General features: G+C 34.4%; 1 protein-coding gene across 2 annotated transcripts in view; it reads left to right on the plus strand.

Annotated features, from left to right (window-relative positions):
• Window positions 1–18405, plus strand: part of LOC126966636 (nose resistant to fluoxetine protein 6-like) — a 77246-nt gene that overhangs the window by 34804 nt on the left and 24037 nt on the right. The window contains exons 1-7 of one of the 2 annotated variants that reach the window (XM_050810800.1): window positions 3955–4114; window positions 8669–8808; window positions 10271–10595; window positions 12185–12296; window positions 13210–13294; window positions 16386–16555; window positions 18213–18291. In XM_050810800.1, the coding sequence (XP_050666757.1) occupies window positions 4045–4114; window positions 8669–8808; window positions 10271–10595; window positions 12185–12296; window positions 13210–13294; window positions 16386–16555; window positions 18213–18291 (981 nt within the window). In that variant the 5' untranslated portion in view covers window positions 3955–4044. Of the gene's footprint in view, window positions 1–3954; window positions 4115–8668; window positions 8809–10270; window positions 10596–12184; window positions 12297–13209; window positions 13295–16385; window positions 16556–18212; window positions 18292–18405 lie in introns of those variants that run through there. The other variant, XM_050810807.1, reaches the window with a different exon arrangement.

An 18405-nucleotide genomic window follows, 5' to 3' on the forward strand; every position in this document is an offset into this window, starting at 1 on the left:
TGAGAAAATAAATATCTTTTTACAATACTTGCATTTAAATTTTTACAATAAGGTAAACAAAGTTCTGTCACATTACGGTCACAAAAATTGGAGATTTGTTCCTGTTTCGCCCCCGCAAAGTTTCGCCCCAGATTTTATTCCTGTTTCGTCTCGAAAATAAGATTAATGAATAATTTATTATTTTATTCTTGTTTTGCCCCACTTTTTGTTCTTTATTCGCCCAGGGTAGTAATTTATGTGTTTTACAACATGTTTTGTACGGACAGCATACAAAATATTTTAAAAATCATATTTTTGACGATAAATATTTTTAATGAACTCAACAAGTTAGTGTTCAATACCAGAATTCAATTAATGGAAACAGGAGCCTTTTAACTAATTCACATTTTACTACTTATTATTATTAGTCCACTGAAAACATCATACACTGATAGTAACCGAGAGTATCATACACACACACATTCTCTCTCACACACAACAACACGCACACACACATTTTGCTTATAAATAATGTATTGTTATTTTAATGCCTGGACAAAGGCCTCTCCCATAGACCTCCACGACGATTGGTCCTGCGCTGCCCTCATCCAACGTATTCCGAAATAAATAATTATCATTACATGATTTTCATTATTATGTTTAATTCATTTACATTTCCAATCATCTGTTGAGTATGTGACATAATGTACATACAATTTAGTAACGTGAGAGGTAATATTAATTGGAGTTGTCCAATTAATATTACCTCTCTTGGTGTTGACCTAAGACTACTCCTGTCAAAACTAGTGCTATCTAAAAGGGGCACGCACGGGGACTATTTCTATTTTGTCAATATTCTAAGACTTCTATGCTGTCGTTGCTAACGTTGCAAGTTGTAGTTGTGATTTAATTGTGATTGTCCATCTTGTGGGGGGCCTACCAACACTGCGTCTTCCGGTACGCATCGGCATTCGAGGAATTTACTGCCCCAACGGCCATCTGTCCGTCGAACTTTGTGCCCTGCCCACTGCCACTTCAGTTTCGCAATAATTTGGGCTATGTCGGTGACTTTCTAGCTGTACACTTGTGTAATATTTTTCACAACCTGATCCTGATATCTAGGAGTAAGGTCTACCAGCTGTTAAAAAATGTGACACTTATGTTTTGTATTAAATTAAGATCTTTTGTGAGGAGAAATAAACAGTAAAATTATATCGTTAAACTATTAAATGAATTTGTTTGAATACGGCTACATAAACAGTGACAGCTGTTAAACATCGAAAAAAAAATAGGGGCCAACTGTTAGCCTCTATTTTCAGCTACACACGCACACTAAAACAAAGTCTCTGGTGAGTGTAAGACAGCAAAAGGCTCTATCTAGACGTATAAATTATTTAAGGCAGAAAAAACTCCTGCAGATCGTCACTGCCATAAAACTTTTATTATAATTATTCATCATATCACAAATTTTTCTTATTTTATTTTATCTACACCCATGCTTCAAATCCTCTATTAAAGATTCTAAAACAGTTAGCTTATTACCAACATTAAAACACCCAAACCCATACATCATACAAAGGAGTGTTGTAATGAAATTCAGTACAATTTTTTTAATTTTTTTATTTATCATATTACATATACCGATATAAAACTAGGTCAACTTAGCATCTAAAAAAACTACAAAGGTTATCAGCTAATGCTAATAACACTTATTAATACGTCACAACTCACAACTTATGCTTTAAATGAAATGAACAACAGTGAAAATATTTTAAAAGACATAAAAACGAATAAATATAACTTATAAATATGACTTAGCAGATTCAAATTACAATCCTTTTTCATTACAACACTCTTTTTGATGATATTATGGTCACTAGGTCTGGCTTTAAGGTTAGCATATTAATATATTATAAAAAAAAAGTATATAAAAATATAATAATGATTTCTTAATTACTCACGGGAATTATCTTACTTCTTGCTTGTTATAAATCTGTTTTATAAAAAACGTTTCTTGTTTTAAAACAAGAATTATTTAACGAATTTATTTAAATGATAAAAGAAATAAAACAATGCAATCATGCTAGGTTTTCATCAATAATTTAATTATTTACAATACGAGGCATTACGACAATATGTCTTTCTAAGTTCACATTGATTGAATTAATCTGTGATAGATAGCATATTGTCTTTTGGAAAATATGCCACATTAAAAAAGAATACCATGCTATTAATTATAATTGAAAAAGACAAGCTGATTGAATCATATGTGTATATTGTTTAAACGTTTTGTTACACCGCCAAGATGTCTCCTTGTGTCGTATACGCTCGATTTGAGATCACTCCTCTAACTGCCACAGCTAAGATAGGTATCCTCGGCGTCAATATATCCAGCATCGTTCAGTTTCGTGGTCACTTGAACGAGAAGGCCGAATTGGCTTCTAGAAAGCTTGATTTACTGAGTAAGGATAGTAGTACTTACTTCATTTCAAATGGAGTATCTGTTCCCATCTCTGGACGGGCGTTCCCTAGTCAGCTTCTTCCATTTGACCTCAAACTACGAAGAGCGGCTCGAATCATCGTCGATCCAGTTGTCTCCCATCACCTTGATTGAAACCAAAAGACAATCTGCTCAGAAGATGTTTTCTTCTGAGGTTGCCAGCTAAAATGATGAAGGTCGAAGCGTGAGAAAAAAGGTACCCGACGACTTTTTTATTTCCGAAAATAAAAGAAAACTTCGTGGTAATATGGGCGTCGAGGCAGCTGTGATTGTTCTTTATAAGGCCATCGAAGGGACCCCTAAGGGTGCGTGGGCAAAGTTCCTTTCTGCATGTAAATGGACAATATTTTAAAAACATATAGAAAAAACGAATAACTTGACAGTTTCAGTTTGATTTTTTAAGAACTTTCAGTTTGATCCTTGTAGTAGAATTCGTGGGTACTCTGTGAACGGGTCGAACCCTATGCGTTAAGATCTATTATCTACTACTATCACTTATAACGAGAAGTTTTCAAAGTTTTTTTATTTTTCTTTTATTGCCTTTACGCTCAACTGATAAACCCTGCCCATTGCAATGCAGTGCCGCTCAGGATTTCTGAATAACCGAAAAATTCTGAGCGGCACTACAATTGCGCTAGTCACCTTGAGGCAAATGAGACTTAACATCTTAAGTTTCATTTGCCTAGTAATTTCACTAGCTACGGCGCCTTTCAGACCGAAACACAGTAATGCTGTAATAATAAACATTACTGCTTCATGGCAGAAATATGCGCCGTTGTGGTTGTAGCCTAATTATTCATTTTATATTTGTTATGTTTTAGTATGGCATATTTTAGGATAGAATTTATATATTTTAAAGTGAAACTTTTTATAACATCGTCTCAAACCTTTTCGTCTGTGTGTTGCAAGTCGCGTGACGGTCGGGCGGCGCCTAGTTCGCAGCAGCTGACCGTGTAGTGTATAGACTATTTACTCATTTGTGCCAGTGCTCCACGCTATTTTGTTTGTTTTGTCAGTGTTTAATGTAAATGTTGTTATTTATCAAAGTGCAACTTTTATTCAAAATTTTTAACCAGGGTTATCCAACTAAGACACAGAGTTCAATAAAAATATCTGTTGGAGACTTAGTCTACTTTAATTATTTCCCATTATCATTCCAATTTTCAAAGTATAAAATTAAGATTAATAAAGCGATTTTTATAACCATAATGGAATATTATTCCAAATAATTTTAGTTAAATGTCTATAATGTGAAAAAAAGTTTCACTTTTACCATGGTTTGATAAATCCACACAATCCTTTTTTATTTATGTACTCAAATTCGGACGGTTAAGAATACAAAATAAACTGATTAAATATTCATATATATAGTAAGGATGTAGGTATATAATCAATAAAGATTTGAATACTTTGTTAACACCTCACAAAAAGATGTGTCCTTCATAAATTTTAACTTCATAAATGCACGGAAAAGTCTGCATCTCCCCATTTCCGACAAAACTCCAAGTGTGTTGAGTAGTGTTTATATATTTTATGTGTATAATATTTTATTTCTGACTGTGACTATGGCGACATTATTTATTCTGCTTATAATAACCATCCAGCAATGTTATGGAGTTATTTACAAGCTAAATGGTTTGTACATTATTTTAATCATAATTATAACAATTATCTGTAAAATTTAAAATATTTGACTATCACGAAGAACTTAAATTTAGTTGAATTAATTCTGTGAATGAAGGTAGATTGATTTTTTGGCAATGTTAATCGAGTTTATTGATGACAATTAACGGCCGTTTCCAATATATTACATTACTACATTCTACGGTCAGTAATTAGCTATCTGTCATCTGAAGCTATCCCAATATTACCGGTAAGTGATTCTTATCGCCAGTTGACTGTAGAAAAGCTCTCTGTCTGAGACCTCCCATGCGTTCGAGCTTACGCAAAATAACGGAGGGAATTTACGGAGAAATTCGTCATCTCAATATTAAACTCAGCAGCCATAAGCCCAATATACTATCTACACATAGAGATAAATTAATACCTTCTTCTGTCAGTAATTAGCTGTCAATAATCTGAAGCTGTCCCAATATACCCGATAAGTCGTTCTTATGGCCTTATATTGAGACGCGTGAATTGCAATTTCCATACAAACTTCTATCGCTGGTAAGCTTTACCGATATATATATATATATATATATCGGTATAGCTTATGTATAAATATATATATATATATATACTAGCTGACCCAGCAAACGTTGTATTGCCGATATTAAAATCGCGATACAAAAGTAACTGTGGATCGTAGATGGGTGAAAATTTGAAGTTGTTGTATTTCTTAATGCTGACTCATAATCAAACAAATAAAATAAAAAATCGTGTGGACCACCCTTAACATTTAGGGGGACGAAAAATAGTCCGATTCTCAGACCTACCCAATATGCACTCAAAATTTCATTTCAATCGGTCAAGCCGTTTCGGAGGAATACAATGTTTAACACCATGACACGAGAATTTTATATATTAGATATATATATATATATAGTTACTGTCGATAAGTTTATTGGGACAGAAAAGTCAACGAAAGTTATGAATTTTATCTCAAATAAGAGATAGACTGAATATTGGGAACGGCCGTTATATCTCAAGGTTTTTTTACAAGCATGCAAAATATAATAATACAACTTATTTTATACAATCTGACCCGGCAAACGTTATTTTGCCATATAAATTATTTTTAGAGTTAAACCGTTTCTTTGACATTGGATTATTACTTTTTTTTAGTTAAAGAATTTTTCTAAAACAAACGGAGCCAAAGTTACTCCTCATTACATCAGCTACCTGTCAATAAAAAATGCGTCAAAATCAGTCCAGCATTTCAGAGATTAGCCGGAACAAACAGTTATTTTGGTGTATGTACGGTGTATATATTCATATACACTTAGTAAAAACAGTCATTTCAATATTACAAACAGACACTCCAAATTTATTTATTTGTTTTGATGTTTTAATATTAAATAAATACAGATGTGATGACAACGGAAAGTTTACATGACATTTCGCGTTAATTTGTCGGATACTTTTTGCATTGTTGACAATAATTTTTGGAGTAACTATGTGAATTAAACAGCAAGGTTACATTACCATAAATACTGCCTTCACATTGAGCAGAAAAATAATTATTATTGAGCACTTTAACAAAACTTAAAACAAATCTTATAACGATATTTACAATACTATGTCTACATAAAACTAGAACTATCGTTACGTGGAAGCGTACCAAGAATACTGGCAGCAATTCCGCGTTGGATAGCAAGGCTGATCCGTTGATCGAGAAAGCTGCCAGCGCTTGAGTTTCCAGTAGCCTTATTGAGGCGCGAAGATAGTATTTTGAACATTCTCCGAGCCTCTGGGCCCCACGGGCCAACTGTCTTGACAACAAACGGCACAAAGATGTATGACTCACTGAGGCCAATATATTTGCGACGCTTGCCGTCTTCGGCAGTCGAAGCAGCAGCCCCAGCATCAACGACAACGACGTAACTTGGACATGAGAAGGAGCCAGAGTGTCGATGCAAGTCGCGTCCCACACCTGCGCCCTTACCCGTGCCCAAACCACCAGCGTCATTCCATCAGAAATTCCTAAAAAAAATCTTGAATGAGTTCATTCATTCATTCTTTTAATGAGTCCGCTGCCTGTTGATTTTCTTATCATTTTATGGTGAATACTCGATATGATATGGCACAATTCTGTTTGTAACACGCCCACGTTCTCGTATCATTTTTTGTATAGCATATCTTTCACGTATCCCCAAAAGAAGAAATCTAATGGTGTAAGGAGTGGGGATCTGGCCGGCCATCTAATCGGTCAATTCGTACCAATCCAAGTAGGAAAACATTCATTTTACGTTGTTCCTTTCTTTTAAAATACTATGTTACTTAAGAAGAGTTATTTGTTTTTGGCCATTCTTTCGATTGGCATTATAAAAGATGGGGTGTTTTGTTTTTTACATTTCAGTCGGTTCGATTCCCAGACGAGGCAAGTAATTTTTAGAAAATCTTTGAATGCAGAACTACCAACTTTTAAAAATAACATAAAGTCTTCTTTCAGTAAAATAGCCTATCTTCGATATTTAAGGTACTTTCCCTTCATGTCCCATAACTTTGGGACACCCTGTATATCCATGACCATTTGCTCATGGAGATATCTCCATGAGCAAATCGTTGAAGAATATGAACTCGTAATCGTCATATTTTCTGTGTAAATTACACGCTCCTCGTAATATTGTTTATTGTCTTCATCAGATTCCACTCAACTGCCACTTGAAGTAAGTTAAGTCCGACAGTGCAACAACCCTAACTAAATATTCAACATAAACAATAAGGGTTTTGCACATGTAATCCCTACTCCCGTGAGTTTGACAAATACATTACAGAAACAGCCAATATTACTGACAGTTATGGATAATATTGGCACGCGTGAATTGCAATTTCAGTACAAACTTCTATCCCTGGTAAGCTATACGTCCTCCCATTGACAGACAGTGTGTACGGATAAGATGAGTTACCGTCGATAAATTATAAGGACAGAAATGTCATCGGATTCAGTCAAGTCACACGAGCGTTGCCGGCAATATCCCAACGTAGGAACTTACTGCATTATTTAGTTGTAAGCGGAAGATAATTCCTTAGAAACTCCATTTTGAAAAAGCGTTACACATCCGGGTAGTAAGGATTCCAAGGCAAGATTCAGATTAAACAGTATTTCGGAACGCTGCAACTCATTAGAAGACACACATAAAAGTGACGTCTCCTTGACGTTTTCTTTGTACGCCAAGACATGGAGGACTTCGTCAGGTGCGGAAATATGGCCAAACAGCTCTTCGGATCATTCCTCGTGATAAATGCAGTAGAAGACACAGTCAGTGATATCGCCTGGCACAACAAGTAACACCCGTTCACGAGTTGACACATGGATCAGCCATCGTTCCCTTCGCACAAAATATTTGAGAGTAAGTCGCCGGAAGCAATGCTATTTTAGTGAGCATGACGAAGCGTGTTATATAGCATACACGTGATAAATACAAAATTACAAAAACAATGCTCACAAAGCAAGTCCACAAAACGATTCTATTTACTTCAATTACAATGAATTTTATATGAACCAAAATAATATATACATATATTCATTATTCTTGTTACATTCAAACATACAATACAAACTTAATATGAAGAATTATTATTTTTAATATATTATATATTCTAATCGTATAGTGGATTTTATGAATAAGGCGATTCTTTATATATTTTTAATATAGATGGATTAATTATCATGTAATATTATTTGGAAAGAGCTGTATTACACTGAGCTGATAAACAAATGAGTATTGTATTATACAGAGTCTCTTTTTTAGAATAGTGATATTATTTTTATTTCTTGTGTTAATAGTATGTATGTATATCTTTATTTTGAATGTATTCATGCCTTCTATTATAAACTATCCATATATAATTATAAATGAATTGGCATGCTATTGTAAGAATATATATGTGTTAAAGTGATTTTTGGGAGGGTCTTAGATTTAGATAATAGATATTGTTTCGATATCAGCTGCTTTCCCTCATAGCAGAATTCCTTATGACATGGTGCTACGGAAATAACTGAAATACATCAGTCTCGCTGTATTAGTATCTGTAAGATTTCTAATCTTTATGATAGCAAAAGAAGCAGCACTGAGTTTATTTGACAATGCCTCAATATCTGCACCGCCTTGAAGTTTTTCATCTCATACTATTCCAAGAAACGAAATAGAGAACAAGTTTAATGGAAAATTCAATACATTTTTTCTTGCCTCTTTAGGTGACAAAATTATTCAACATTCAACCATTTAGATATGTTTTCCAAGAACTGGTTTACTTTATCTAAATTCCGTGATGGTGTGACAATATTATAAACTAATGAAGTGTCGTCTGCAAAAAGAACAATATCTAACATTCTTTCGAAGCTACAAATGGGTAATCATTAATGTAGACGAGGTATAAGAACGGTCTAAGGATTGAACCCTGAGGCAAGCCCATACTAATTACAGCTTCTAATGAATGTTAATATCCTTGATATTGAGTTCAAGTAGGACAATGTCAATGGATCTGACACCACCTAACCTGGTACATTTTTTTGCCTTTCAGAAACAGAATTCAATCAGATGCCACCGATGTTTGAAATGGATAACTATGCTCAATGTTTAAATGATCCAGATGGTATTTATTGCTCCGTCGAGTTCACATTAGTATCTGATACGCCAAGTGAACTTCTTACAATGATTCAGGTGAAGATAATATTATTACCGTATACAGTTTTTATGCGACAAAAGTAATGTAAGACATTATAATTGCCAGTATTATATTCAATTGTTTTTATTTATATTCTTAAATTAATAAGTGTATCTTTGCAGTCGCCTTAATAAAATGATATGCTTTTGTTTCATTTAAAAAAAATATTTTCATTAAGGCTTTTCATGGAATTTTAAACTTGATTCACCATTAAAATAAAATAAACCTAATATTATATCAATATCGATGTCTTTCATAATTCTTACAGGCTTTATTTGTAATTATTATTATTACTCAAACATAAAATGCTATACGAGGCGAGGCTTCACTCTCTGAACATAAACTTACGGTCTAAGAACCCGTGAACGGTTATTTGATGTATTTAGATCGGTATTTTACAAACCTTTAGTACCGTATACCTGCCAAAGCCATTGTAACCCAAACTCCATAATGGTCCATCGTTCTTACTTGTAGTGGGAGCATGCGCTGACAAACTTTCAACTTTTATAAAATAACGTAGGCCTGGGGTTCACAGGCTCTTTTTCTATTACGATGTATATGACGATATACGATTACAATGTACAGTACGGGGCTGATACATAAGTAAATTTGCTAGAAACTGTCACAACCGTAATGTTAACACCAGGAACAAACATAAACTTAATGCATACTACCCAGAGAGAGTAAGTTTTTTGTGGTGCATTGTTTAACCTTTTACGTATTACGAAACTCAAAAGAATTGTTAAAAACGTTTATGTGGTAAAGGTTAGGTACTATAACATAAATGACTTTCTTAATGACACACAGATTGGAAATGGAGTGACCGCCCTCAGGCTTGTAAATTATACATTGTATTGTACGATTTTACACTGCAACCATTTTTTTTATAAAAAAAGAAGCCCGCTGTGTTTGTTGCGTCCGTTCTTCTCAGGTCTGAGGCATACCCTTTGGAATGGGTGGTAGTTTTTGACTTTCAATAAGTGATGTTATATATCCTATTTTGAATAAAAATATATGAATTTGAATTTCAATTTTGAGATAATTCTATACTGTGTTAATGTTAATTAATTTACTTGAGGTTATTCATTTCAAAAGACATTTCCGTACTACCTGCAGTACTTACTTCAACTGATAAATGTGACACCTTTCTAATTTACCAAGCTATAAATTATTAATAAGCCTCATCAAATAAAAAACGTTAGTTACCACAATTCATGAACATAATGAAATAATTTAAGATACAAAATTAATTTATACACAAACATGTTTTATGGATGATGCAGAATGACATAAAAAACTTTTTGCACACGAAAAAGGTATTCTTATTTGAGATATAATTTTTTGTCACGGTATTGTAATTGTTAATATTGTTTAATATTGTTGGTTTCAATATTTAATGAAGAACGCGCGTTTAATACATTAACTAATACCAGTAATTTTTTAATTGTTTTGTTGCAGGAATATTCAGAATACTCTTTAAAACATTTTAATCATACAAAGCCACTCTATGGTGTGTGTTTAACTAGACGATGTAAGCAGTATTATAGACAACATAAATCAGCGGACCTAAAATTAGTCCTTGAGATGTGTCTTAATGAGTCATTGTGGAATGAGTACCAATTAAAATCCAAAGTACATGACATTCAGTGTACAAAATCAAATGAAAAAATGGATATTGATGATGGAGACTTTATAGTAGCAAAACTAATGTATATAATATTGTTTATTAATTTAGTCGCCAGTATTTACGATTACTTTTTTATAAGAGGCACATTAAGAACAGGTAATATTATAATATAGGCACAAGTAAATTTATTTTCTTTAATTCATTTATTTTTAGGTTGACGTACCCAAGACTAACCAACGCAAAGACTGACATCATATACTTGTGCCCAAAGAAAGCCAGTGACACGTTACCCATTTTTTTACTCACCTTAGCACACACACTGATCCGTTTCTTAGTTTACTTTCACCGTTTCCACCTTTAATTCAAATAACATACAGACCTGTCTACTCTCATGATACTGTTAAGATATAGCGGGTAGATTTTCACGAATGCGCCCACATCTAAATATGTTTAAAAAACAGAACCGTGTAAAATCTGGTATGACTGAGATATGGAGAAATACCGAGAGATATACAAGTTAACCAAATCACCAGCGAAAAAAATATCTAATGAAAAAAACAGAATCTATAACAAAATGGATATAGTCGAATCAGTTGTAGAAATATCCAAATTTGCAAATCAAGATACTAATAAATAGGTACAAGATATGAAAAACTATAAATTAATCAGGGATAAAGAAAAAGTACTATTAAGTGTGACCGATAAAACATAGCAAATTAATTCCCTTGTCAACTGGGTAAATCACAAAAATTTCCGTACAGGAGATTGGTATACATGAGGTGGCCAGATGATATCTCGGCTGAGGTTTGGAAACACCTTCTCTAAATAGAAGACCCACACATTATATTTACAGATCTTGAGAAAGTGTTTGATTGATTTCTACAAAATCAACTCTAAAGACCGACACGAACCGTATGTACAGCTGATACAGGCCTGAATGTCAACGTCAGAGTCCACCAAGACTCTGCGCTTAGACCGGACCTAATTAACTTAGTAATGGAGCTATTCATCAAAAAAATTAAGGCTTTATTGCTGATGAGTAAAAACAGTACAGCTGATGAGTAAAAACAGGACTAAAATGAGCCGATCCCAAAATAGAAACCTAGAAAGCAAATATAGCAATACCACCGACTCATCTTCTAATTGCTACACAGATAACATAATAATGTTCCCTAAAGTGAGGAGATGACTTCCACATTGTAAATGTTGAATGGCATATTGCGCCCAAAATAGCCCCTTCAAAGTAGCCCCTACAGCCGATAAGCTCAAAGAGGGCAGTCTGAACTGGTACAATCGCCTACCACGACGTAAAGAAGACTATGTAGTGAAGTTAGGCCAACATTCTCTTAAAAAGATAATTGTTCCTTCAACTTAAGCTTATCTGTCTATTGTAACATCTAAAGTACTATTGTACCATCAATAATAATATTTATACTGAGTTTGTTGCAAAAGTTATGGATACATGAAATTTGAAAATCGCTCCTCATGAACATCTTCTGATCTCTGATCTTCAAACTAAGAGCATACTTCTTGTATTCTCTTAGCTTGAAGATCCCTATGTCGTATCGGTCGGGGAACGCAGCATCATGAAAGTGTCTGCACCTTTAATACCATAGCCAAAAAATTTCATGCAATTCGCGTGGTTGCAGAATGCGAGACATGCGGGTTCAGTTCGTATTTTGACGTCATAAGGAACGTGAACTTGGCTGCTATTTGATTATTTTATTATAAAATGATAATTTCAGGGAACAGTTACCTGATGAACTTCTCGCTGTTAAGAAATAGTTTAAAACTCGTTGATACCAGTGACCGATCAGATGAGAGACAAAATTGCTTCAAGTCACTCGATGCTATAAGGTAATTATAATGTTTTGAAATAAAATGCTCTTCTAAGCCATGATGTACGTGCCTTAATAATTTATTTTTATAATTTTAAAATATATTATAATCAAGTCTCAATCCAAATTCGATTGAATATTTTTAATATTAAAGATTTTATGCGGAAGAATTTTGGTCAAATTTTGTTTAGCCGCCGAAGTGATCAATTGTATTGTTGTCAATGATGAAAAATGAATAAAGATGAAATGGGCATGATTTGAATTTACAAGTGTTATTTATAATAAAATCTAAATAAATAAAATATCAATTTTAATTTTGTACACCGACTTCGTAAAAATAAAAGTCGTAGTGAAACTCTCTCCATTAGATGCTTAGGAATGGATTTCGATAAGAATCTTAGTAAAATATTCCAACGAAAGAACTTTAGAAGATTTTTTTTCTATGGAATTGGAGGACAAACGAACGTACGGGTCACCTGGTGTTAAGTGATCACCGCCGCCCACACTCTCTTGCAACACCAGAGGAATCACAAGAGCGTTGCCGGCCTTTAAGAAAAGTTGTACGCGCTTTTCTTGAAGGTACCCATGTCGTATCGTCCCGGAAACACCGCACAAGGAAGCTCATTCCACAGCTTCGTAGTACCAGGAAGAAAGCTCCTTGAAAACCGCACTGTGGAGGACCGCCACACATCCAGATGGGGATGATATGATATCGTACGTATGCGTGTGTAAGTAACTTCCTATAACAGATCAGGCCAGACTTTATTTGCTAATAATTCATCTGAATTTTTAAGATTGTCTTACTGTGACCAAATTTATATTTTGCAAATCGAAAGATTTTGCTGAAAAAAGAAAACTGTTGATTTGATGTTATCCAAACACTTTATTGCCCATAGAACTGAATATTTACGAATGAAATATGTGTCTTTCAGATCTGTCTTAATGGTGCTAAGTATTATTGGTCACTCGTTACATCCTGTCATAGTTCTATCACAAAATGTGCATTACATGGAGACAGTGAGTATATATTATATTTTATTTATATGATATTTTAAATTATTATATAATTTATACGTCTAAATAGAGCCTCTTGCTGCTAGACAATCAATTAAAACGGGTCAGTTTTATTTTTGTAGTGTGCGTGATAAGCTACGTCTTACTCTCGCAATTTGTATGTGTGGCACTTTATATTATGCGTGTATTGCTCAAAATAGAGATTTACAGTCAACCTCATTTTTTTTCGCCATTTTAACAGGTGTCACAGTCTATCTAGGCGTATAAATGATCTAAAATTATTTAATTACTTATGAATTTTTTGTTAGAAATAAAACATGGGATATTATATGAAAAAAATATTTTTTATCCAAAAAAGTGGTTATCTGACAAGTCGATAATAATAATGTTATATCATCAATCAACTTGTTGCAATCACAGATTATTGCAATGTATGATGGATGTGATTTTAATTCCAAATAATGGCTTAAATGTTTAAATATTTTCTTGTACGATTTTCTTCAATCTCCAAGCTTTGATCAAATCAAACGCATAAAAGGCATTTATTTTCTCAAAATTGATTCCTTTAGAATTCTTTTTGATGTCATCTCTAATACACTAGATACTACTACCGCTTCGGAAACAAATGGCACACTGAGAGAGAAGAAGCGGCGCAAGAAACACTTCCAGCATTCTTTTATGCGCTCATTTAAAATATGTCAAATATGACCTAGATTTGAACAGCAAAAGAAATATTATGACCACAAATATACCTGTTTTAGTGACCATTAACTATTCTAGTTGTCTCTATTAAGGGGAAGACACAATGTTCTTGTGATTTTTACACTTAGTATATGCTATTTTTACTTTTTACGACTTAATCAACCTTAGGGTTAACGATGAAGGGCGTCGTTGCTTTTGTACCAATTTGCATTTACAATTCCTTTGAGCACCTTATTCTTAAAGGGTTTTATAATTTGTATATGTTTGGTAGTTACAACTTCAAAAGTTGAATACAATTAGTCCACATTGGTTCATATTTTATAGCGTAATTCCAACACCTCTAGTTTCTTTTTGACATGTAATGTAGTTGGCTGTACTCTTGTTTTGTATTACTTCCCTGATAGTTGGGTTATGATTCAAATTCAATTTCAAATATTTTTATTCAAAATAGGATGTGACATCACTTATTGAAAGTCAAAAACTAACACCTGTTCCAAAACGAATGCCTCAGACCTGAGAAGAATGGGCGCCACAAACTCAGCGGGCTTTATTTTCATCAAAAAATATGTTTACAAAGGAATATTGTACAATTAAACTTATTATTTAATAGCCTGAGCGCGGTCACTTCATTCCCAATCTGTAGTATCATTGAGAAAGTAATTAATGTTATAGTAACCTTTGCCACACAAACGTTTCTTTAACAATTGTTTTGAATAACGTAATACTTTCGTTTTGAAAAATTTCTGGGATCTTGTTGTAAAAGCATATACTTCGACCCACAAAAAACTTACTAACTCGGCTTAGCCGAGTAGTAGGCATTATAAGTTTATGTCTGTTCCTGTTGTTAACATTATGGTTATGAAATAATAAAGGTGATAGTTTAATTTTGAGATTGATATGTTGATGCTAATTTAGGCTATACTATTATCTCTGATATATCGCCATGACGATAGGTCCTGCGCTGCCCTCATCCCACGTATTCCGGCGATCTCGACCAGATCATCGGTCCATCTTGTGTGAGGCCTCCCAACACTACGTCGTCCGGCACGTGGTGGTCGTTCGAGGACTTTACTGCCCCAACGGCTATCTGTCCGTCGAGCTACGTGCCCTGCCCACTGCCACTTCTGTTTCGCAACCACTTGGGCTATATCGGTGACTTTAGTTGTCCTACGGATCTCCTCATTTCGGATTCGATCTCGCTGGGAAACTCCAGCATAGCCCTCTCCTTTGCTTTCTGAGCGTCAATGAGCTTCCTGATAAGGCCCACAGCTACCGACCACGTCTGCGTTCCGTATGTCATCACTGGCAACAAACACTTGTTAAAAACGTTCGTCTTCAGACACTGTGGTATTTTGGACGAGATTTTACGGAGCTTCCCGAACGCTGCTCACCCTGGTTGGATTCAACGAGTGACCTCTTTCCTTTTGGACTTGCCCAACTAGATTATTTGTCCATGTTCAATTAAAACCTACACTTTGGGAAGCTGTATTGAGGCCTTCGAGCTTGATAGCTCTTGATATTTTGAACAATAAGGATACTTTCTATTTTCCTAATGGCTTTTCTTTACCTGCTGCGTTGGTCTTTGAACTATCTTGCCGCAATGGTGGGGATAATGACGTCTTCAACATCCTCTTCTTCCGGTTTTTTAAACCAATCTACTCTGTTTCTTTCGCTAGTTCATCTTCATCAGTTTCATACTGAAAGGCGTCAGCTGGTTACTGTCTGCAATATAACTCTGCTACTGGACAATTTCATGTCAATCCTGTATTTTTTGTAATTGCCCCTTTTTTGGACATCTTCTCCCTGTGCATTTTCATCTGCATAATATTTAAAGAATAAATATTCGGTTTTTGATTCAAGTTTGATAGCATTTAGCAACCATAATGTTTGCGGTGCCTTAATATTGTATACATTTAATTATAATTGTCTTATGTATAACACATGCCGTATCTGGGTCATCGTGAATGTGCTGCGTTGTGTGATTGTAGTGTCAACAATACACACAACCATTCTCTATGGAAGTCGAACAAATGTTATGACAAAATATAAACTTGTGACCTTGACGTGACCTTGTGTTTAATATGGTCGCTCATTAGGACAACGTACACTAGCTCCCCGTTAAATATGATAATCACACTTTTGGAGCATAAAGAAGGCTGAAAAAATAAATTAACATCTTAGGTCTATTATAATGTGAAAGATTATTTGAATGATAAAGATAGTTGGGATGAATGTGGCAAAATTTTAATGTTATTGAATATTTTTATAATTATTGTAACTTTTGTACTTCATCCTGACTTGCAATAAATAATTTTGATTAAAGTGAATAAAGATTTTTTGAATTGTATATACCTACATGAAACAAAATAAAACAATTAATACTCATTTTCAGGCAGCTTATGAAAGTCCCATCTTCAAAATACTTTACAATGGCTTTATAGTAGTGCAAGTATTTTTTTTAATATCCGCATTCTTACTTTCTCATAATTTACAAATGTCTTTGGAGGAGAAAGAGTTAAAGGGACGCGATATTCTAGAACGGATCTTCACAAGATGGTGGAGGTAAGACTATGTCTGGAGGTAAATATTTTTTTTATGGAATATGAGGACAAACGAGCGTACGGGTCACCTGGTGTTAAGTGATCACCGCCACCCACATTCTCTTGCAACACCAGAGGAATCACTAATCATAATTGTGATAGTATAAAATAAAATAAGCCTTTATTGCTGCTAATTTTAACTTAATTAAGAAGCATATTAAAAGTTTAATAGAGGTAACAAAATATATAATTTGAACTAACTAGGTGCTATCGTTGGCATTCGGTTGTTCTGCCCTTGCAACAGCTTGTCTTTTAACAAAGGCCTCCTCTAAGGCTTTCCACTTCCCTCTATATTTTGCTATGCGTAACCATACTGGGCCCGCTGCTTTCTTAAAATCATCTCCCCAACTCTTTGTCTGTCTTCCTCTGCTTCGCATGGTTTCTCTAGGGTACCATTCGGTTATAATATTGCCTCATTTCTCTTTCTTTACTCTCAACATATGTCCTGTGCAGCGCCATTTCAATTTTCTGTAAAGTGTTTGAACTTTCTTGAACTTAGTTATCCCTTTGATCTTTCTTATCTGTACTCTATCTCTTCTTACTTCCAATAAGTTTCTCTCTATCCCATTCTGACATATATTGATTTTATTTTGCTGCTGTTCTGTTAAAGCCCAATTTTGGCATGCGTATGTCAGACATGGCAGGATATAAGCGTTAAAAACTTTGCGTTTCTCTGACATTGGCATCTGTTTGTTTTTCATTATTTCACGGACCAAAATCTCTTCCATGTGTTAGCTATTCTTTTATCAATTTCTTTCTGCATTCTCTGTTGGTGATACTAATTGCCCTAAATAAATATATTCGTTTACATATAATTCTCTAATCTAATTGTTGGTTATTAATTGTAATAGCCTCTTTTGCAGCAGAATGCTCATCATTTTTGTTTGTTCTACATTCATAGATAGTCCTGCATTTGCACTTTCATCTGATAATTGTTGTAGTATTGCTTCCAGAGTATCTGGACATTCGGATTATTCGGACATTAAATCGTCCGCGAATCTCAAATGACCTTATTTCTCTCCGATCACGTTCATTCCGAATGTATCCCAGTCTAGTCTCCTAAAGATCATCTTCAATACAGCTGGGAACAATTTCGGTGGAATTGTGATAACTGATATCAATTTAGTTAATGATAAGAAGAAGTATGACATGCCCTCTAAACTGTATTAAAGCTGAGAATTTTCGCAGAACCATAAATTTTACTGGGTGATGGTAGAATAGGGTGATAGTGCTGACTATGCTGTTTCATGAAAACCCTTAAAAGTGTAAGAGAATTACTAAACCTTTGCCCCGGAGCAAAATAATAGGGTAGTCCCAGGCTCAAGGGTGTCGTAAGAGGCGCCCCCGAGGTGGCAAGCAGACATATTATGTCTGCATAAAAAAGGGGGCCGGCGGATATATTTTTTTCGTTAATATACACTTAGTAAGACAAGCTGCACGATATACCAAACGAAATGTAATTTTGTCCACTTTATCGGACCCTTTCAATACCTCCACCCCTTTAACATGAAAATATCTTTAAAAAAAATCAATACACTTAATGCAAAATGTTTCTATAATTTCTCAAATTGCTGACTGACCAAATGGCAGATTGGATTTGAATTATTCGTTACTTTCAGACTAACGCCACCTTACGCGGTATGGCTGGCATTAACAGCATCATGGAATAGATTTGCGGGTAGTGGACCGTTCTGGAAGGTAAGTTGTTTAAGTTCAAAGTTCATCTAAGCCTCATCTAAGAAGTACCTAGTTATAAATATTGGTATTTAAGTAAACGGAATTTATAAATATGACTATCGACACCGTTTGAAT

This window comes from Leptidea sinapis, chromosome 1 (genome assembly GCF_905404315.1).
Source record: "Leptidea sinapis chromosome 1, ilLepSina1.1, whole genome shotgun sequence".
Lineage (NCBI taxonomy): Eukaryota > Metazoa > Arthropoda > Insecta > Lepidoptera > Pieridae > Leptidea > Leptidea sinapis.